Source organism: Aythya marila, assembly GCF_965140915.1.
Source record: "Aythya marila genome assembly, chromosome: Z".
In the NCBI taxonomy this organism is placed as follows: Eukaryota; Metazoa; Chordata; class Aves; order Anseriformes; family Anatidae; genus Aythya; species Aythya marila.
In genome coordinates, this window is record NC_139080.1 from 55,120,130 (window position 1) to 55,138,182 (window position 18,053).

Consider the following 18,053-nt stretch of genomic DNA (forward strand, 5'->3'; position numbering starts at 1 on the left):
CATTCCAGACACTGCACTGGTAAGAGCTAAGAAGATGATAGTTTATTTTCTTATATGCAATATTCAGGATCATAAAACTGCAGAGAGATGTCTGTCAAATCTGAGAAGTAAATTTCACAACCGCACTAAACAAAAATGATAAACCATAAAGAGATTGAAAACAATAAAATGCTGTAAATCTTACAGTCATGAATATATCATTTAACTTATTAACAATATTTAAAAGTTCACAAATACATAGTAACACATTGACACTACTGTTAACTTGTAATAAATGCATTGTGCACTTGAATTCTTGTCTATTATTTGTAGCAGATGATGACAGAATTACGCGTGGAATTAGTCTAGGAAATAAGTAACAGAGCTCAATATGTATACTATTCAGTAGCTACAATTACTAACATCAGTAATAATTATCTCCTAAAATTAATTTTATCCCCATCAGTGTATGTTAGCACATAAAAGTACACTTCTCTCTTTTGAGTTAAATTACTTAGCAGAATTACTGGTAATATTCACTTTTAAGTTACCTTTCTGCTCTTTGTGTTTATCTTTGAAATCCTTATGTAAAATCCTTTGAAACAGCTTCTATGAAGTTTGGAGCAGACATGAGTATTGTAAATGTGCAAATGATGGCAAAAAGGGTAAATGCAACCAGGCATAATCTGTCTATAACTGCAGCTGCAAACTTCCACTCGCTGCAGATTTCTTCACCCTCGTCTTGCTTCCTGAAGCGCGTTGCTATGAACTGAACTTCCTCCAGGATCTTCACAATCACTGGGATAGTATCCATTAAAGCTTTCTTTTGAACAAGCTCATTGTCTTCTGGCAAGGGGCAAGAGATCTTTCCACTCTTGCTACCGAGGTCATTGTTCTGGGGACAGCATGGATTCTCCATTGCATGGTAGCTGTAGATCATGTTGCCATTGCTGGACTGGTGCCCAGGCAGGGTGTTCATCTCCACGCTCTTAACGCTTGGATGGTGCTTGGGGTAGCTATATTTGCAAGAGAGGGGCTTTAGGTTTTCTCCAGGTTTTTTCATACGTAAAAACCACGCACACCAATTCAGCAGAATGACACGGACCTGAAAGAAAGTGGTCATGATATAAATAAATGGAAATTTAGTGCAATTTAACAGGTTTTGAAACACTCAGTGACTGTTATAGTCAGTCTGTAGGTTCTGCTAGAATGACTGGCTGCTGTTTCTAAAGAAAAACAGAAAATAAGTTAGACTGGGCAGTTCAAGTCCTAATGCTTTTGTTGGCTGCTGTTGTCTCCCCATAATCATGTGTACAATTGCTTGAAGCATTGTGAGAATGCTCTAACCTGCACATGGCAGACTGTGGAGTGTACATTTCTTGTAAAGGTCATCAGTTGAGACAAATGCGGAGAGTGCATCCATCTCTTTTTCCTTGTGAAACGATCTTCTGGTGTCCTGCCTGAAATCTGAGCCTCCTATAATTCCTGTATTCGACATCATTTGTTGTGAACTAAATCAGTAGATCTTGTAATTGTGAAGTCCTGCAAGCAGTATGTATACAAAATGGACATTTGCATGGTGCTCATGAGTTACTCCAGGGAGAGAGAGGACCTCTGTAATGACTTTGTCATTCTGGCTGCAAGTCCAATAATCTGCTGTTTGGGAAAAAACAAAAGTGATCACTGGTTTTGGGAAGAACAGGACTCTTTCTGCATTTCTAGTTGCAGTCATGTCAGCCACACATAGCTCAGCACCACCCTCTGCCACCGTGGTTGTTTTAGATAGAGGCTGAGTTGTCTCCTACGTTTTGCACAGTGAAGATACAGGGATGCGGAAATTGCAGCAAGCACGTCAAGTTGCTGCTGTAATTACAAGCATAATTTCAGAAAGGAGAAAGCATTAATTACCACAGTTGGGAATAATACTAATAAAACCCCCAAGCAATAGAAAGTGGAAGATGGTTACACAACTTTGAAATTCTACAGTAAGTGTTCTTGTGGTTTGCAGTCTCGTACTGTTTTCTGTGATCCTTCCTGCTTCTCTCCTATTAATGAATCATTTACTCTTCATCATGAAGAATATTTCCTGTGTTTCAAATTACTGTTTGTTTGTTTGTTTGTTTGTTTGTCTGTTTTTCCCAAGGGCTTTAACTGTTTCATTTATTTCCTCCGTGGTCAGCACAGACAAACAGAAAACTGTAATGTAGCAGCTTAAAAAAATCTGTCCTCAATTTAATTGAACTTACTTAATTATAATGTCCTCTGACAGCCTTTAGACAGAAAATGAAACATCATTGAAAAAAATAAGGTCTTAATTACTAACAGTATTTTAACAGTGTTTGTGGCAAGGGGGAGAAAGACAAATTTATTCTTCAGTACCATGAAATTCCAGAATACTGCACCAGGCGAACTTTCTTATTAGAAAATGTTAATAAGTCTCTTAGCTCTGGAAGGAGACGTGAGGTAAAAAGCTTTTTTCTATGTGAATGTTACTTTTCCTTTCAAGACAAAGTGTTTGCTCCCTAGGGAAATTAGATTTATAAATATAGCCAAGCCCATTTCCCATAGAAAAATAAATATGTGCAAGAAAGCAACACAGCTTTTAATTTGCTTGAACTTCAAAATGCAATATTTCTTTGAAAACAGAGATGCTCAGGCATCAAAATGGTCTGTCATGCCAATTAACTCAGGAGACAGACACGGCACAGGAGCTATCAGAAAACAGCCAGGATTTGATGGTATGAGCCTACATTCTCATCTGCACTGTCATTTATGGGTGTCTGTGGAGGAATGGCACAGGTATGCCACCTTCAGAAGTTAGCAGCCTGCCACTGTTGCAACCTTGCCACCACCACACCCTTTCTGCTCTCTGTGCTCTCTGTCCTATACCTCTCACCTATCCAATCGTTTTGCTTGCCAGCAGAGGTGGGTTGGTGGAGCTGAACCTCACACTTGATATTATCCACTCTCAGATTGTCAGCAAGCTGGACTTTGCCTCACGCTATTTCAGCAGATGTTTTAAAAAGTGCCACGTTGCCATGAGATCCCACTTCTGAGCTGAGTAACCAGCAAATACCACGACTGAACACCTCGGATTTAAGCTTCTCTCTCGGAAAGATGCAGGCTCTAGTAAATCATCTAAGATTAATAGACAGAATGGCACAATTCTCAACTGTGGAGTAAGGGAAAAAGCAAGAACTTGCAGAGAGCTTAAAAACTAACACTCATATCTCCTCCCTCCTCTGGCCCAAAGGCCAAACACCAAGCCCTTGAGAGACAGGCAGGGAAAAGAAACTGCTCAGTTGTGAAAAGTTTAGAAAGCAGATGTTTCAGCAGTGCAGTTGGCTAGGTTTGACGCTGCTTCCACACAAACCCAGTGCCTTCCCCTGGAACTTACCCCAGCACTAATTGCATCGGAGCAGGAGGTGAAAATAATTGTGTAATGTTATCCAGTCAACTAGGGCGAGAGCTCTGCAGTACACTGGTGTCTGGCTTTGTGAGGAGGAGGAGAGTGTGGGGAGAAAGTAGCTGGTAGGGGAATCTGATGAAACTGGAATTGCAGAGGAAAAAAAACAGTATTTCCTACTTTCTGCAGACAGATGTATTATATCCCTTTTTTTTTTCACTGAGCAAAAGTCTGTAAAGCTGTCTGGGACAGAAAAATGTAACATGCCTTGAAAGAGGGGGGACAGGAAAAAATGAAAAATGGAGAATGTGCCATGAATCCTAGTAACTGAGACTTGGGCATGTATTGCAGAGGACTAATGCCCAATTTTGTGGAATTAGGCTCTTCCCCGCATACCTGTCATTTTTTTTCTCTTGAGATCCCTTAGCCCTGTCAACTTGCCTGTTCTGCATATTCCATAGTCTTATCATCTGCTCTTTGCAGCGGTCCATTAAAGAGTTTTTGCTTCATAATTGTTTTTTGTTTGGTTGGTTTTATTGTTTCTATTTTGTTTGTTTGTTTGTTTGTTTGTTTGGTTTGTTTGTTTGTTTGTTTGTTTGTTTGTTTTAATGCATGCCAGTTCACCAGTTCAGCAGTCAGGGCACTGAACCATGTTCATCAGGAGTGTTAATTCTTTATACTCAGTGTTTCCAGATGAGAGGGTGGACCTCAGCAGCTCTGTGGCAAGACCCCAGACTACTCAACCAGGTCTTCTTTTATCTGCAGTTTTGATTCTTTCATCCTTTGGTCCAGATGTTGTCAGGCACAGACCAGGTGGTAGTCACAAAGCTTAGCAGCAGGTCTCTGGTGGGCTCATGAGTCCCACACAACATGCTTCAAAACATAGATCTAGAGTCCTCCATTCCCTCTCTTCTCACATCCCAGCCCCTGTATTCCCAGACTGGTTTCAAGAGTCTGGTTAGGTCTAATGCCAAAATGGCCAGGCCTAATGCCCAAACTGGCCAAATTAGTAGAAGCTCCCGTCTTCGTCAGCTGTGTTAGCACAGGAGGTTGCCATGGGACTTTGCAGCACTGTTCTCTAAGGTTTGTGCTCTCTCATGAGAACCTCCCAGAAGAGTCCTGAATCATCATTTCCTCCAAAATCTGAGCACCATATGACAGTTTCCTCAGCAAAATAACTGAGGAGGCCTGAGAGGATCTCCTGCCATTCTGTGAAAGAGAGAAAGAACTGACTTGGAAGGCCTTGTGAGCATATTTAATATGAGCCATTTTGTCCAGGCTCCTCAAAAAGCAAGAGGAATAATAAAATTGCTCGTGGGAGCTGTTAAGCTGCTACATACTCTGTCTAGGCAGGTATCTGAAACATGTTTACCCAAATTTTTGCCCTCAAGTCTTGCTTGCATGGAGGTTTATCCACAATTCACATGCTCTGGTGTCTTGAAAGTAAAATGATCTTCAAAGATATGGCACCTTAAGAAATAATTATTAGTAGACTTATTACTCTTGGACTTCCTTTCATTTATTTATTTTTTAATTTGCACTGATGTTGCAGTTTATTTTTAGAGAAGTCAAATTAGAAAACATTTCTGTTCTCAGGCTGACATTGGTAGGCTTATGACATTTAACATTGTGTCAGGATAATTGTCTAGCATGACAAATGTGGTGAATGAGGTACTAGAGGATGCTGTAGGAGCAGACGTTTGCAAAACCAAGGTAGGCAGATGACTATTTGTATCTGCTTATGCCTTCATTGCTTTTCTTTTTGCAATAGCAAAGCATAACTTTCTTATTCTGAAACCTATTCTAAGGGAAATGAGAGAGGAAAAAAAAACAACATACTTTTGTTTTAACTGGAAAATCTAAAATAAAGTCATTCCTCCTGAAAGGCATCTGGGACAGGTGCCTGACCTCAGTGGGAAAACAGAGTCTTCTGCTGCAGAGAAAAGAGGGTCCACATGTGAGCTGAACTGAGAAGTGATCAGATGGAAACAGACAGAATTAATTTTCCACTTGGAGCAGTAGACATGCTTCAGCAAAGGGCAGATAACTGAGCCAGTGATGTCCAGGGATCTCCTTGATGCCAGAGCGAGCCCAGCCTTTCTGTTTTTGCTGATGGTGCATTAGGAGCCATATCCAAGCTGTGAGAAGCATCGCTGTGCTCTGTGTTCAGTAATGAGTTGTTGGTGTTCCTGGTTTTCCAGCAGCTCTGGGAGCCAGCTCGTAACTGGGGCAGTTGCAAGAGAAGATAAGCAAATTGGCCTCACCTCCTGCCTTTGTTCTGGGGGATTACAGCTCTGATGTTAAATTCAGTGAGAATCTGTGAGGGAGCAGAGCAGACAAACTGCCCAGCAGAGACCAGTCAGTGTTTGCTGGTGCTTTGTAATGCCACATTTTATTGGTGTCTGCTGCATAAGAAATCAAAGGTGCTGCCCATGGGGTTGGTGCTTACAAAGCAGGTGCTGAGAGAGATTACTCTTACCTACCCCTGTTTAAAGTTTAAATTAAAAATAAATAAATAAATAAATAACAGATGCTATTTTTAATGGAAACCCCAATTTAGTATGTTTGTTCTTCCACCCCAACAGCAAAAGTAACAGTGTAAAACAGTGTCCATATTGACACTTAGGGTTAATGAGGAACAACGTCTGCCCCTCATCAGTTTGCCACAACATTTAAATTTTTCCATCAGTAGGTTGTTGAATATTTACCACCAGAGGTACTTACCCATCTGGGCATCTTTCCGGCTTGTGGGTCATGATGGTGAAACTGCAGAACCAGCACCGTTACAACCACAGACAGACCAACGATGACCATGATGCTAGCGAAATACTGAGCTGCAAGTAGAAGGAGGATTTGGTTAGGAGGAAAAAAAAATAAAATAAAATAAAAAAATATTCCTTGCCCAGGCCCTGAGAGCTACATTTGAGAAGCACTGCATCTTATCCAAACACCCTCTTCTCTGATCTTCAACATTGGAGCATCTGAGGCCTCTGAGGTTTTCAGTCTACCTGCTCAGTTCCCTCCTCTCCACCAAGAAAGGCCAGAACCAGTGAAAGGCTTGTGTTGGTGAGTTTTTGTTCCCAGAGAGGAATGTACAGCTCTATGCCAGGGACCTGCTCCCTGTCTGCTGCCAGGACAGCAAGGTGCCTGCAGAGCTGACCGGAACACCTTCATGCCATCATTGCTCACAAGGGGTTAGGTGCATTTTTTCAACATCCTCCTCAGCCCTTAGGGCCACCTTCTAAGTGCTAAATTTAAACCTTCCATGCAGGAAAGAAAAGATCTTGAAAGCCAGAACTGGGACCTGAAACTGAGTCTCCTCAGTGTCAGTAGAGCCTCCTCATTCCAGCAGTGGGGTTGATGCACCAGAGCATACAGAAGAATTATCCACAGGGCTAATGACATTTGAAGGCATCTGTGTCAAAACACCAGGGACCATTATAGCTGGGTGACAGGGAGAGATGTGGGAGAGAATGTGACACCACCACCACAGGCTGCAGCCTCCTTCCATCATCAGCCCTCCCTCCTGCAGCTTGCAGAAAAAAAATTAGAATCTAATTAAGACTCCGAGGCAAGTTTTTCTATCTCAATTTCTTAATGCTGCATCCCACTGCCTCAGCAGGAAAAACAAATTAAAAAAAAATCTTGTTCATAATAATGAGGTTCTGCAACCTTTCTGAAACCAACGCTGCTATTGCTTCAAGAGGCAGTTGTGGGTTTCTGAGACAAGATGAATTTCACAGCTGTATGCTCCTGAGAGTGAGGTGAATTGAGAGGTCTTTGCTGCACCTACTCGTAAGAGAACAGACCCAACAGCCAGGCAGAAGAACAGTGTGAGGAATGTTTTAACAATTTGTGTCCATAAAGAACAATTCTGTTTGAATCCTGTCTGCCTCTGGGCCCTGCACTGGCAATTTAATTCTTGAACCACAGATGCAGTGTGTCCCAGTCTCCCCCTCATTCTAGTCAATTTATCAAGTCTTCAGAAAATACTCCTTACATTTATGAACCTGTTTGCTTTTGTTATTCTGGACTTCTATTTCTAACAGTTACAGGTTTTTTTTTCCTGTCTTCTTCGAGATTAACTTAACACTGCTATAGATGTGTCTGTGAATGGCTGGGGAAGAATGTTTTAATTACTCGTGAAGCATCAAATAAGAAAGCTGTTTGTGTTTGATGTCTGGGAGTTTCAGAACAACTGATAACAACTAGTGACTGTTATGGGATACTATGCGGATCTTTGGTATCTGGTTAGGGGGGGCCGAGAGATAAAGAGGAAGGAGAAAGAAGCTGAAGGACGGCTGGGAGACAAGACTTGAAGAGAATGTTCTATAAACTTGGCATGATGCCAAGTAAGTAGAAAGGGGGAGAGGAAGACTACGAGCCTTCAGCATGAAAGACCCCAAACTCGGGGTTGAAAGGAGATGTCTGATTTGATTCCAGCTTGCCCCTTACAAGAGAAGTGTTGGTATCACTGTTTTAATTACTGCCATAAATCACTAAATACTACAGTAAATTCCATAAAATTTGGTGCCTTCAATAAGACTGTGTGGCCTGAAGTGATCCACTTAAAGGGCTTTGGCTTGGATTTTTTTCACAGAATCTTACAAAATTACCTGCCCTGTTGAATTTGAAAAGTACCTGGTATTACCTGACACTATCAAGGTCCAAGCCAATGATTAGGATAGGAAATCAGTCTTAACTTTGTGTGCTGTAAACCCAGCAACTGAGGTCAGGAACTTGCTGTAGATATCTATTAGTAAACAAGGAAAGCTGTTTTTTCAGGAACAGATTGGGAATTGTAGGGGACCCGTGGAGCCATAAAGAAAGGTGTTTTTTGCTTTTGCCTAATGATAGACAAAAGAAAATAGATAAGAAATGGCTGGGTGAGCACCATCCAGTATTTGTCAGGTAGGTTCAATTCAAGGCACAGTTAAGTTTTCAGTTGGAAAGTAAGGATGGAGGGAATATGGAATTGTACTTCAGCCCAGTTACCAGGGTCAGGCAATGAAAAGTCACAAGAGAATCTGTGAGATGAAAATTGGCAAAATTGGCATGGGTAAACCCATGCACTCCAGGTGCTGAGTTCATCTCAGGGGAAGAAAGCCCCAAATCCATGGAGAAGCCCAGACTTGAATTTTGCCAGCCCGAAAGAACCAGCAGTGAAAGGGGTCGAAGGAAGTAGCAGTGGGTGGCACGCTTTGCATGTTAGCCTTTCACAGCTCCAGTATGCAACATGATAAATGATGTCTCCTGCTCTTCTGTGGCAAGGCAAGGTAGACCTAAGAGTCATTGTTCACAAAGAAATTGCTAGATCCCCACGTCTATCTTTGATCAAAATAAGATTTCAACTACAATCCAAATCTTGTACTGGGACAGAGATGCAGGTAGAGATGACCAGGACCAAGCTGGGCCTGGGTTCAGTGACGGTTCACGTAGAAGGGAAGGAAAGACCCCAGGACTCAGTGTTAAATTCTGCAAGGCAAACAGATGCCGACTTCGTAAAAACATGTGTACCCACTCAGCATTTCCTGATCTTCCCTTCCAGGGTTTGATCTTACAGCCTTCTATTTCCCTGCTGAAAAATGTGGTCCTTCTGCAATAGTCAGGAAAACTGGTGAGTAAGACTCCCATGCCATCTCCCATGCACCTCCCCAAAAGCATTGCTTAATGGTTTGAGAATTCTCCAGCCTGCTGACTTGGCATCTCTGCCCCTGGCAGGTTTTAGCCGTCACAACAGATGGATCAACCCCATCACCTGGTGAAAGCAACAAGGACTGATGTCCCATTTCACACCTAGCACACCCTCTGCTTTGACTGTGACTTTCTCACTTTTCTTAAGCCACCCTATGAGGAGAGGAGCAGGCTGCAGCTGCCCCACACTTGGCCCAAATTAGCCCAAATTAATGAACTCTACTCCTGGGGCACCACTGATGTTGCTGAGCACTGCCACCAAAACAGAGATTCTCTCCCATGAAATGCGGCACAGGAAACAAGTGACACTTACGGGCTTAGGGCTTTGAAGCTGCTGCTTTCACCAAGCCCTACCCTCATGTGTGCCTGTTGGCAGGACTAAATCTGAATCTGATTTCACAAAAGCTCATCCCCTCTCACTGAAACAGCAGAAGGGAAGTGCTCAATCTCTCTCACTAAGCATCTCTCTGTATCCTTCTTAAGAGCTCCTGCTTACTGAGATCTTCCCTCATAAAAATGGGTCATGCTAGGGGCTTTAACAAATCACCTCCCAGTGGGTAGTGTCAGCCCTTGGATGAACAAAGAGCAACCCCAGACCAGGGTGCATTAGCAAGAGCACGGGACCAAGTGCTGTGCGTCAGCTGCTCTGAGGCACATCTGGGAAATGACTGACCCGTTCTAGAAGGCAACTGCTTCATCTACACTCCCTGCCCTGGACAGCTGCCACAGTCCAGGAAAGGGAGAGATCCGCATTTCCAGCCCCACCAGATACCTGCCTTATACAGCAACATCGCCCAGGAATACCAACGCCTGCTAGATGCTCTCCATTGATTTCAGAGCTGCATGCCACTCTCTTTAGCAATTACATGTGAAAAGGAAAGCTGTTTAAGATTGTTGGCTGATGTCTTCCAAGCATGAAATATTTGCTCTCCTACAGCTGATATTATTCCCTTTGCCAAAGGAGGCGTGATGTAACACGCTACCTGGACAGCTGTTCTAACATCTGGGAGTTGTCAGCCTCCATCTCAGCACAGTCAGAAGAAGATCAGGTGCTGCTGTCATAGCAAATACAGATCTAATATAGCCACAGAGACCCAGAAGCTCTCTAAAATATCAGTGACAACAGCTATTTGTTCTTACAGACATCCTCTGACATTGCCTATATCAAAAGGATGGCACTGACTTGCAATTCATAACTCAAGGAGCTTCCAGCATGATTTATGGACCCTCTGTGCCCTTATTTGATGTCAGGAAAGCACCTTAGGATTATTTCAGAAATTATTTGGATCTGATGCTTGAGTGGAACTGGATTAAGTTTAAGGGCTGATTAGGAGCAGGGTAAATAAAACAGAAACCCTGAGGGGTGAAATGATTCCAGATGGATGCTTCACTTTGTTGATTTTATCACTGAACACTGATTCAGAAAGCAGTATATTACCCAGATTTATTAACACAGCTAATCATAGGAAAGGCAGAGCTTCTCCATTGTGGCCAGTTACAGTCTTGCTGTTACTATGGAAGAGGGGGAACAAAAAAAAGAGTGTCATGATCAAGTATTTACAATGATGAGGTTGGATACCTGCCACTGCCTTTCCTGTTCATATTCCTTCTTTGCTGCAAGCACCAGTTTGTGCATCTGAAGTGCAGGACTGGTTCAGAGCTTCTGTAAGTCAGGTCATTTCAATCATTTAGCACTGAGCACTTCTGGTGAACTCTCCCAAAATGGCAGAAAAATCCCAGAAAGTATGCACAGAATGAGATACACGCTGCTCTTCCCTCTGGAATGGCTCCAGGTTAATAAACTGACGCCTGTGGAGGGTGCAGGAAACCCCAGATGCCAACACAAGGACTTCCAGCCGTCCTCCTTATGTCATGGAGCAGGACTGGTGCAGGTCTGGACTGTCGCAGTCTGCAGCAGGTGATGGCTGTACATGGGCAGAGCTTCTTGGAGACAAGGGAAATCAGAAGGTGGAGGACCGACTGCCTTGCTGCCTGACTTACTGTTGCACACGGACAGTAAAGAGACAAGGAAGATGACAAGAGCAAGAAAAAGTTGTCTGTCATTACCATTTGCTGTAGCTGGGACACCTTGTGTTAATCCATTAGGTCTCACTGGCAGTAGAAGGCAAAAAAAAATTGTTACTGGTGCCTCACAAACATGAAATGTATTAAAGGACTGAGAGACTTCAGGATTAGACCCCATCTTGACCTTCTGATTATGGTATTTGTAGAGGGCATGGATTTTCTATCTCTTTTTCCTCCCACGTGCTGCTGAATAATAGAAGCAAGTGTTTGAGGAATAAAACTGTTCTTTCTTTTTTTTTTTTTTTTTTTTTTTTTTTTTCTCTTTTAAACAATGTGCATCCAAGACTCATGGATTTCTGCAAAGCACCATTGATCACCATAAAAAAATGCTGCAAATAAGAATTTCTGTAGGGTGGAAGAGGTTGGGAGGAGACCTGGCATCAGCAGGTCACCAGGAAGGACCATGAAAAGGGAAGGAGAAAAGTATTCCACAAAACTGGAAAGAGACAGAGAAAAATGAAAGGGCAGCAGCTGAAGACATGCAGGCAGGTAAGAGAAGATGCAATAGATTAATCTCATTTTCTCTCTCTAGTCAGTACCATTAATAACATTTTATGCTCATAGCTTAAACAATCTGTAACTCCTGGAGGTGGCAAAGCACCACACTGCTTCCTTGTCTTAGGAATTTGCAGTCTCATTTGCTGTATGACTAACTGCAAGAAATCACCCTAAGCATCTGCTGCACACATACTTACCCACAGCTTACAACCTTGATTTGTATTGAGATAACATTGGTAAGATAATGAACGGCAAGGAGCGGAGGAGGCTGAAAACAGGTCAGCACAGTAGAGCCCTGAGCTGCAAATTTAAGTGCTGTGGATTTAGAATAAGCAAGCAGATGAAGAAGACAGAGGAAAATCCAGTTATGCTGTCTGGAGACAAGGGTAACTTGAGGGGTTTTGTGCAGCATTTGACACATCCAGCCAAGGTGTCAGGCATCATGTGGAGGTTTGTACTGGGTCTGGCTGGGATGTTAACTTTCCCGGCAGCAGCCCATACAGTGCCGTACTCTGTACTTGTAGCTGGAACAGCAGTGTTATCACACCAGTGTTGTGTCTACTGCTGAGCAGCAGTGGCACAGCATTGGGCCTTTCTCTAACCCTCCTAGGGGGTGGGCAAAAAAGTGAGGAGAGAAACATCACTAGGGCAGCTGACCTAAACCAATCAAAGGGATATTCCATACCATGTGGTGTCACACTCAGCAATAAAAGGTGGAAACAGGAAGAAGAGGGGAGGGGTGGGCTCTCGTTGGGAAAACGTCGGTCCTCCTCTCGAACACCGGCTGCGTGCATTGAGGCCTTGCTTCAAGGACGTGGTCAATCATCGCTCATTTGTGGGAAGTAGAGAGTAATTTCTTTCCTCTGCACTTCCATATAGCTTTCATTTATTTTGTTTGTTTGTTTTCCTCCCTTTTTCCCCTTTTCCCTTTTACTTCCCCTTAGTTAAATTGTTTAGTTCATGGTAGTCTTTATTTAATTATTATAATTATTTCCCTTTAATTAAATTATCCTTATCTCAACCCGTGAGTTGTTCTTTGCTTTACTTCTCCCCCTCCTCATCTAAAGGAGGGGGAGTGAGAGAGCGGTTGTGGGGTTTAGCTGCCCAGCACGGTAAAACCACCACAAGGTTGATCGTAGGAAGTGACAGTTCCTTACATTTACAAGCCCCACTGTCCACTTCCAAATGCACTCTGCACATGTTATCTTTCAGGTGTTTCATGTGTAAGAATCCTTGTAGAGAAAACACAAATTTGGTTGTGTTATTCTGGAGGTAGAAATAGTGATTTGCAGTGTTTTGGAGACATTTGGCTGTGGGGGAAAAAAATCTGACATGATCGAGGACTTCTCCACAACAGGATGTTCTCTGACTGGTTTCAGAACATTTCACCTGAGGATTTCGCTTTTGGGCAACCTGATCTGACATCCTCAGAGCAGTGGCTAGGCTGGAGGAAGAGCAGCAGTCTCACAGTTTCTTGCAGATTTGGACTCAAGCTAAAGCTGTCCTGCTGTGAGTGCCTCTAGTGCTGTGAGTGCTCTGCATAACTGTCCTGCTCTGCCACCCAGGACCTGACCTCAGGGACTCTTGGTCTGCTGTGAGCTGTGGACCAACAGGAGAGTAAACTGCCAGATTAATCGCAAAGTGATCATTTTAGGGTATGTTTCTCCACTACATTGCAGACATCTGTCTTTCTGAAAGACTGGTTAGTATTCGTGGTAACTAAACATTACATTAGAAGCTAAAAATTTTTATGGTGTTTAGTTTACAAGTCCAAACCAGAAGCTTAAACTGAGACACTGATTTTTGAAGACATGCCTACAGCAGCACAAGATTAATGAGATTCTGGTCACAGCTTTACCAGGTACTGCTGGATGTGTGTAGGCATGGTCAACAGCTGTGACATCTTAAGGAGGCTCTACTCAAAGGAGAGTCATGAAGGGACACAGTTACAGTCAGGAATCTAACTTGCCATAAGTCTTGACACAGGGGGACTTGTTCCTCAGTGACTTCTTAATGCATGATTTACTAGTATTAATTACAAGGTTGCTTCCAAATGGGAAACACAGCCTAATGAAACAGACCAGAGATATAGAGACCGTAAGCAGGGAGGCAAAGAGCTCTTTAAAAAAGAGAATTCAGGCATATGTCTATTGCCAGAGGAAGGAACTGATCCTATCTTCAGAGATAGTCATAAAATATTATCAAAAATGGACTTGATTATCCAGCCCTGTTTACCTGAATAACTTTGTAGAGATAAAAAAAAAAAAAAAAAAAAAAACACTCCCAGTTTACATCTGAACGACTCAAATGTAGTTCTCAGATGAATTACCTAAGCCTTTACTTTCAGTGGATAGGACCTAAGCTAGTACAAAAGCTCTAATTTAAATAAGCGTATTTGCTTAATTTCAGTGTGGTCAGTGAACTGGGAAATCAGCACAGTGGGATGCACATCCATGTAGATATCCCTTCTTATATAATGCAGTAGGCTGGGTGCGATGGTAGGGGCATGAAATCCCTTTGAAATTACCAGCTTTTATTGTGTGAGACAAATCTATGCATAACTGCATAGGTTTTGAGAAGCAGAAAGAACAGTTGTATACGTGAGCTGTACCACACAGGCTTTAGGATTTTAGCCAGGGATCAGTACACTCAGACCAGCCATTTCAGACGTGCAACACATCTGGAGTACTTTGCATTTCTTTATGTTCCTTCCTGAAGTAATGGCATCCGTCTCTCTACTTACACAGATTCTTCATAAATATTTCCAAAGAGAGAAATCAAAAGTCAAACCATGTGTGCAGCCAGACGCAGTGCCCATGAGGAATGATTAAGCTACACCAGGGAGGGTAAGTTTAGGACACAGCTGCTGCTGTGTGGACGCGGTCTGAAAGTCTTTTAAGGAGCTACACTCCAGAGCTTTGAGTGCCAGGAGGGACCTCCAGGACCCAGAAGCGAAACAAGCCTTGTGTATAGAGTTGACTTGTGTTGGGCTCTGGCCAAACCATTGTGTTTGTAGATGTCCTGGGACTAAAATGTTCTTCATCCAAATGGCTGAGCTGGTTTCTGTTGCTAGGGGTAGTTAATTTTTTAAACAGAAACAGAGGCATCCTTGCTCTGGTTCCCAGGCTTCTTTCTTTGGCATCACAGATGACTTTGCAGAAGGGCAGCATTCAACTTTTGAATGGTTTCTGTGCCTTGCTTGGCACGTACTCATGCTGCTGAAAATTGGGTTTTGGAAGTACTTTTTTTCCCCCAAACATGGATGCTCTCCTGGAGAAGGATGGGAGCAGATGTGTTTCTATTCAAGGAGTAACTAGCTTCTGATATGAATGCAAACCCCCAGGAAGGCTGGGAGAGAGCAGGGACCAAATGTCATCATCCAGACTACCCAGATAGAACATTTGGCAGGGAAATAGACTGAATCATTGTGGGAAAGAAAGTTCCAGTAAACACAACCCTGCAGTGCCATGGAGCATCAGGATTCTGGTGTTGGGAAGAGCTGAACAGCCTGCTGCTTATCCCTAGGCCAAGATTTGCTGCTTCCTCTTTGCAGAAAATAAATTTTCTTGTTTTTAATGTGTATTAACACAGCATTTAGAGGGCTGTATAGAGGGCGTCCATTGTGAGGGGAAGTTGAACATGACGAAGTAAGAGCAGCTTTATAAGCAGAGAAAGAAAGGGCACACACACCAAGGAACCAGGGAGCAGCTTCGTGCAGAGGTAGGAAAAAGCAAATGTCTTGCCCTGCCTGTCTCCCTGTGTCTATTTAGTGCTTTATTCACTGTAAATATAAGTTGAGGACACAAGGGAAGTGGCCTCAGCTAAGAAGAATCAGGCTGTAATTTCCACATTTCCTTTCAAATAGAACAACCCTAAGAAGCTAGTACTATTCTAAGTGTTGTATTAGAGCAGCATTCCTTTGTCTCCTCAACACAGATACTCTGAACAGCAGCCATGATAATTTCCAGCATTATTACCTACTATTATTTAAGTAGTTAAAGCTGTGGTCAGATGGTGGGGAAAAGTAAGATGTACAGCATGTTTGGGTTTAGTGTTTTTACGCTAGGGAAGGCCAGAAGTGTTCGGCCATGTCCAGGTAGCAGTGAATGAATGGCTGTTTAAAAAATAAAAATAAAAAAAAATCCTAGGAATATAATGCAGATTTTCCAAAGCACGTGGGGTTTCCCACATAAAGACCAGCAACAGTGGCTTTTCTGTAGACTAGCAATGGATTTTTTCAGCTGTCAGTGACCTTGAGAAGAGGATAGAAGGTGTGCTCTTTATGGAGTCATTTAGGTTGGACAAGACCCTTAAGATGATCAAGTTAGGTTGATAACATCAACCTAACACTGCCACTACTAAACCATGTCCCCAAGTGCCTTGTGCTCATATCTCTTAAACATCTCCAGGGATGGTGACTCCACCACTTCACTGGGCACCCTTTTCCAATGCTTCAACACCCCTTCATGAAGAAATTCTTCCAGACATCCAAACTAAACCTCCCCTGGCACAACTTGATGCTGTTTCTTTGAGTCCTACCACTTGTCACCTGAGAAAGGAGACCAACACCCACCTCGCTACAACCTCCTTTTGGGTAGTTGTAGGGACTGATGAGGTCTCCCAGACTGGGGAAACGAGTGAATACCTACAAGGCTGAACTATTTGGAGGAAGGGCTGACTGAGCCAGCAGGCAATTCAGGCCAGAGATATTGGCAGCCCTGGCCCTAGGCACGCAGAGCCCATCAGGGGTCCAGAGGGCAGCTCTGGGAGATGGCACAGGCTGCATGGGGCTACACAGGGGCCAGCCATGTGCTGGGGCAGAGTGGGCATGGGATGAGGATCCAGGAGGCCTGGGGGGGATCCCTCCCTTCAGCAGCAGCCAGTCCTCATCTAGGTGCTCCTTTCTGGGGCCCTGGACAGGGCGGATGACGGCAGACTTTCAGACAATGATGCCTGAGTGGACCCCACCATGTGGAGGGTTGGTTTGCTTTTAGGCTGTTACAGGGGAGCATCAGATGAGAGTAGCCATGGGATTGTTTTAGGCACCCCTCATCTGGATACCCAAAGTCAGTCTCCAGTACCTTACAAAGTATTTGTTTGTTAGCATAATTATATTATAATGTTTCACAATGCAACATTTGTCTAATGAACAGATGAAAGAAACAGACTGCATTTGACCTACATGACAACTTTGAGATTCCAATATATTTAATATGCTCTAATTATTTAGGCATTAGGAAAAACTTGTAACAATATGCGCAGCCAATGAGGCAAATTTAGTATACTAGTTGTGAGAAGAGACCTCTTTATCACCTCCCTGTCTTTGTGATCTAAAAAGGATGAAAAGGTGTGGGAGGTCCTAATATAACTGAGACAACATTTACCTGGAGAAACAGACTGTTGCATAGTCACCCTCCTTCTCCACAGGTAGATCTAATTTTTTTCTCCTTGAAGTTAGATAATGAGATGTCTGAGTAAATGTTATTTTGGTATTTTTATGATACAATTCATACTAGGCTTTAATTTTACAATGATGAAGTGCACCTTCTGTCAGCACTTAGATATATTGTTGAATGTTTTGTTTATTTCAACTGCCTGGAATGTGTACCTTAGTCATGATTTATATGCAAATATTGACCTTAGCTCACAGGAGAGGATAATTTAACAATTTCTGAGTTTTTCTGACATGTTCATACTTCTTTCTTTTGCAAACCAGAACAGTTTTATTTTTCCTACCCTGCTATGAGGTCAGGAAGCTATGCTTTACCCAGTTTATCGGAGAGAAACTGAGTCCTCGTGAGATCAAGATAGAGTGATGATCCTATGGAAATAAAAGTAATAATACCTGTCTGGATCACTCAAATCAACTTCAGGATGGAAATGACTCAAATAGCCATACAGCAGGTGTTGTTAGCTGGGTCCTGCAGAACAGCAGAGTTCCAGCCTCATTTTCTCCTTTTTAAAGCCAGGTCCAAATTAAGCAAAAGGAGGATAAGGAGATAAAGGACTTCACTGCACTCTTAGTCCCAGTGAAAAAAGCAACTACTGGCTGCTTTGCCTGTGCCCACAGGATGACTGTCATCAGCTTCTCCTTCAGCAGGTGCTGGTAGTAACTCAGGCTCTGCAGCCAGATACACGTGCATCCAACAGAAAGACAACATGAAAACCTGTGCCTTCATTGATCACTACTTGCCACCCATCCTTCTACCTCTGCCATCCAATTTAGCCATCACAGCTCTGCTGGGTTTCTTCCTCCTCAGCCCAAGAAAGATGGAGAGGCACCTGAATCTGCTGGCTGTCTGACCAGCCTCAAGGCAGTCCCTTCTGCCTCTGCTTCTCTGAAGGCAGCTGCATCTCCCTCTCATGCTGCTGCCAGTGACAATGCAGCTGG

At 43.1% G+C, this 18,053-nt stretch overlaps 1 protein-coding gene across 1 annotated transcript in view; it reads right to left on the reverse strand.

The window, feature by feature from the left end:
• Nucleotides 1-562: 562 nt before the first annotated feature.
• LOC309890509 (neuronal acetylcholine receptor subunit alpha-7-like) overlaps nt 563-18,053 on the reverse strand; it is a gene marked incomplete at both ends in the record, with an annotated part of 58,168 nt that continues 40,677 nt past the window's right edge. Inside the window, 2 exons of the mRNA XM_082784410.1 lie at nt 563-1,084; nt 6,110-6,219. Of these exons, the coding sequence (XP_082640536.1) occupies nt 563-1,084; nt 6,110-6,219 (632 nt within the window). The remainder of the gene's footprint in view (nt 1,085-6,109; nt 6,220-18,053) is intronic.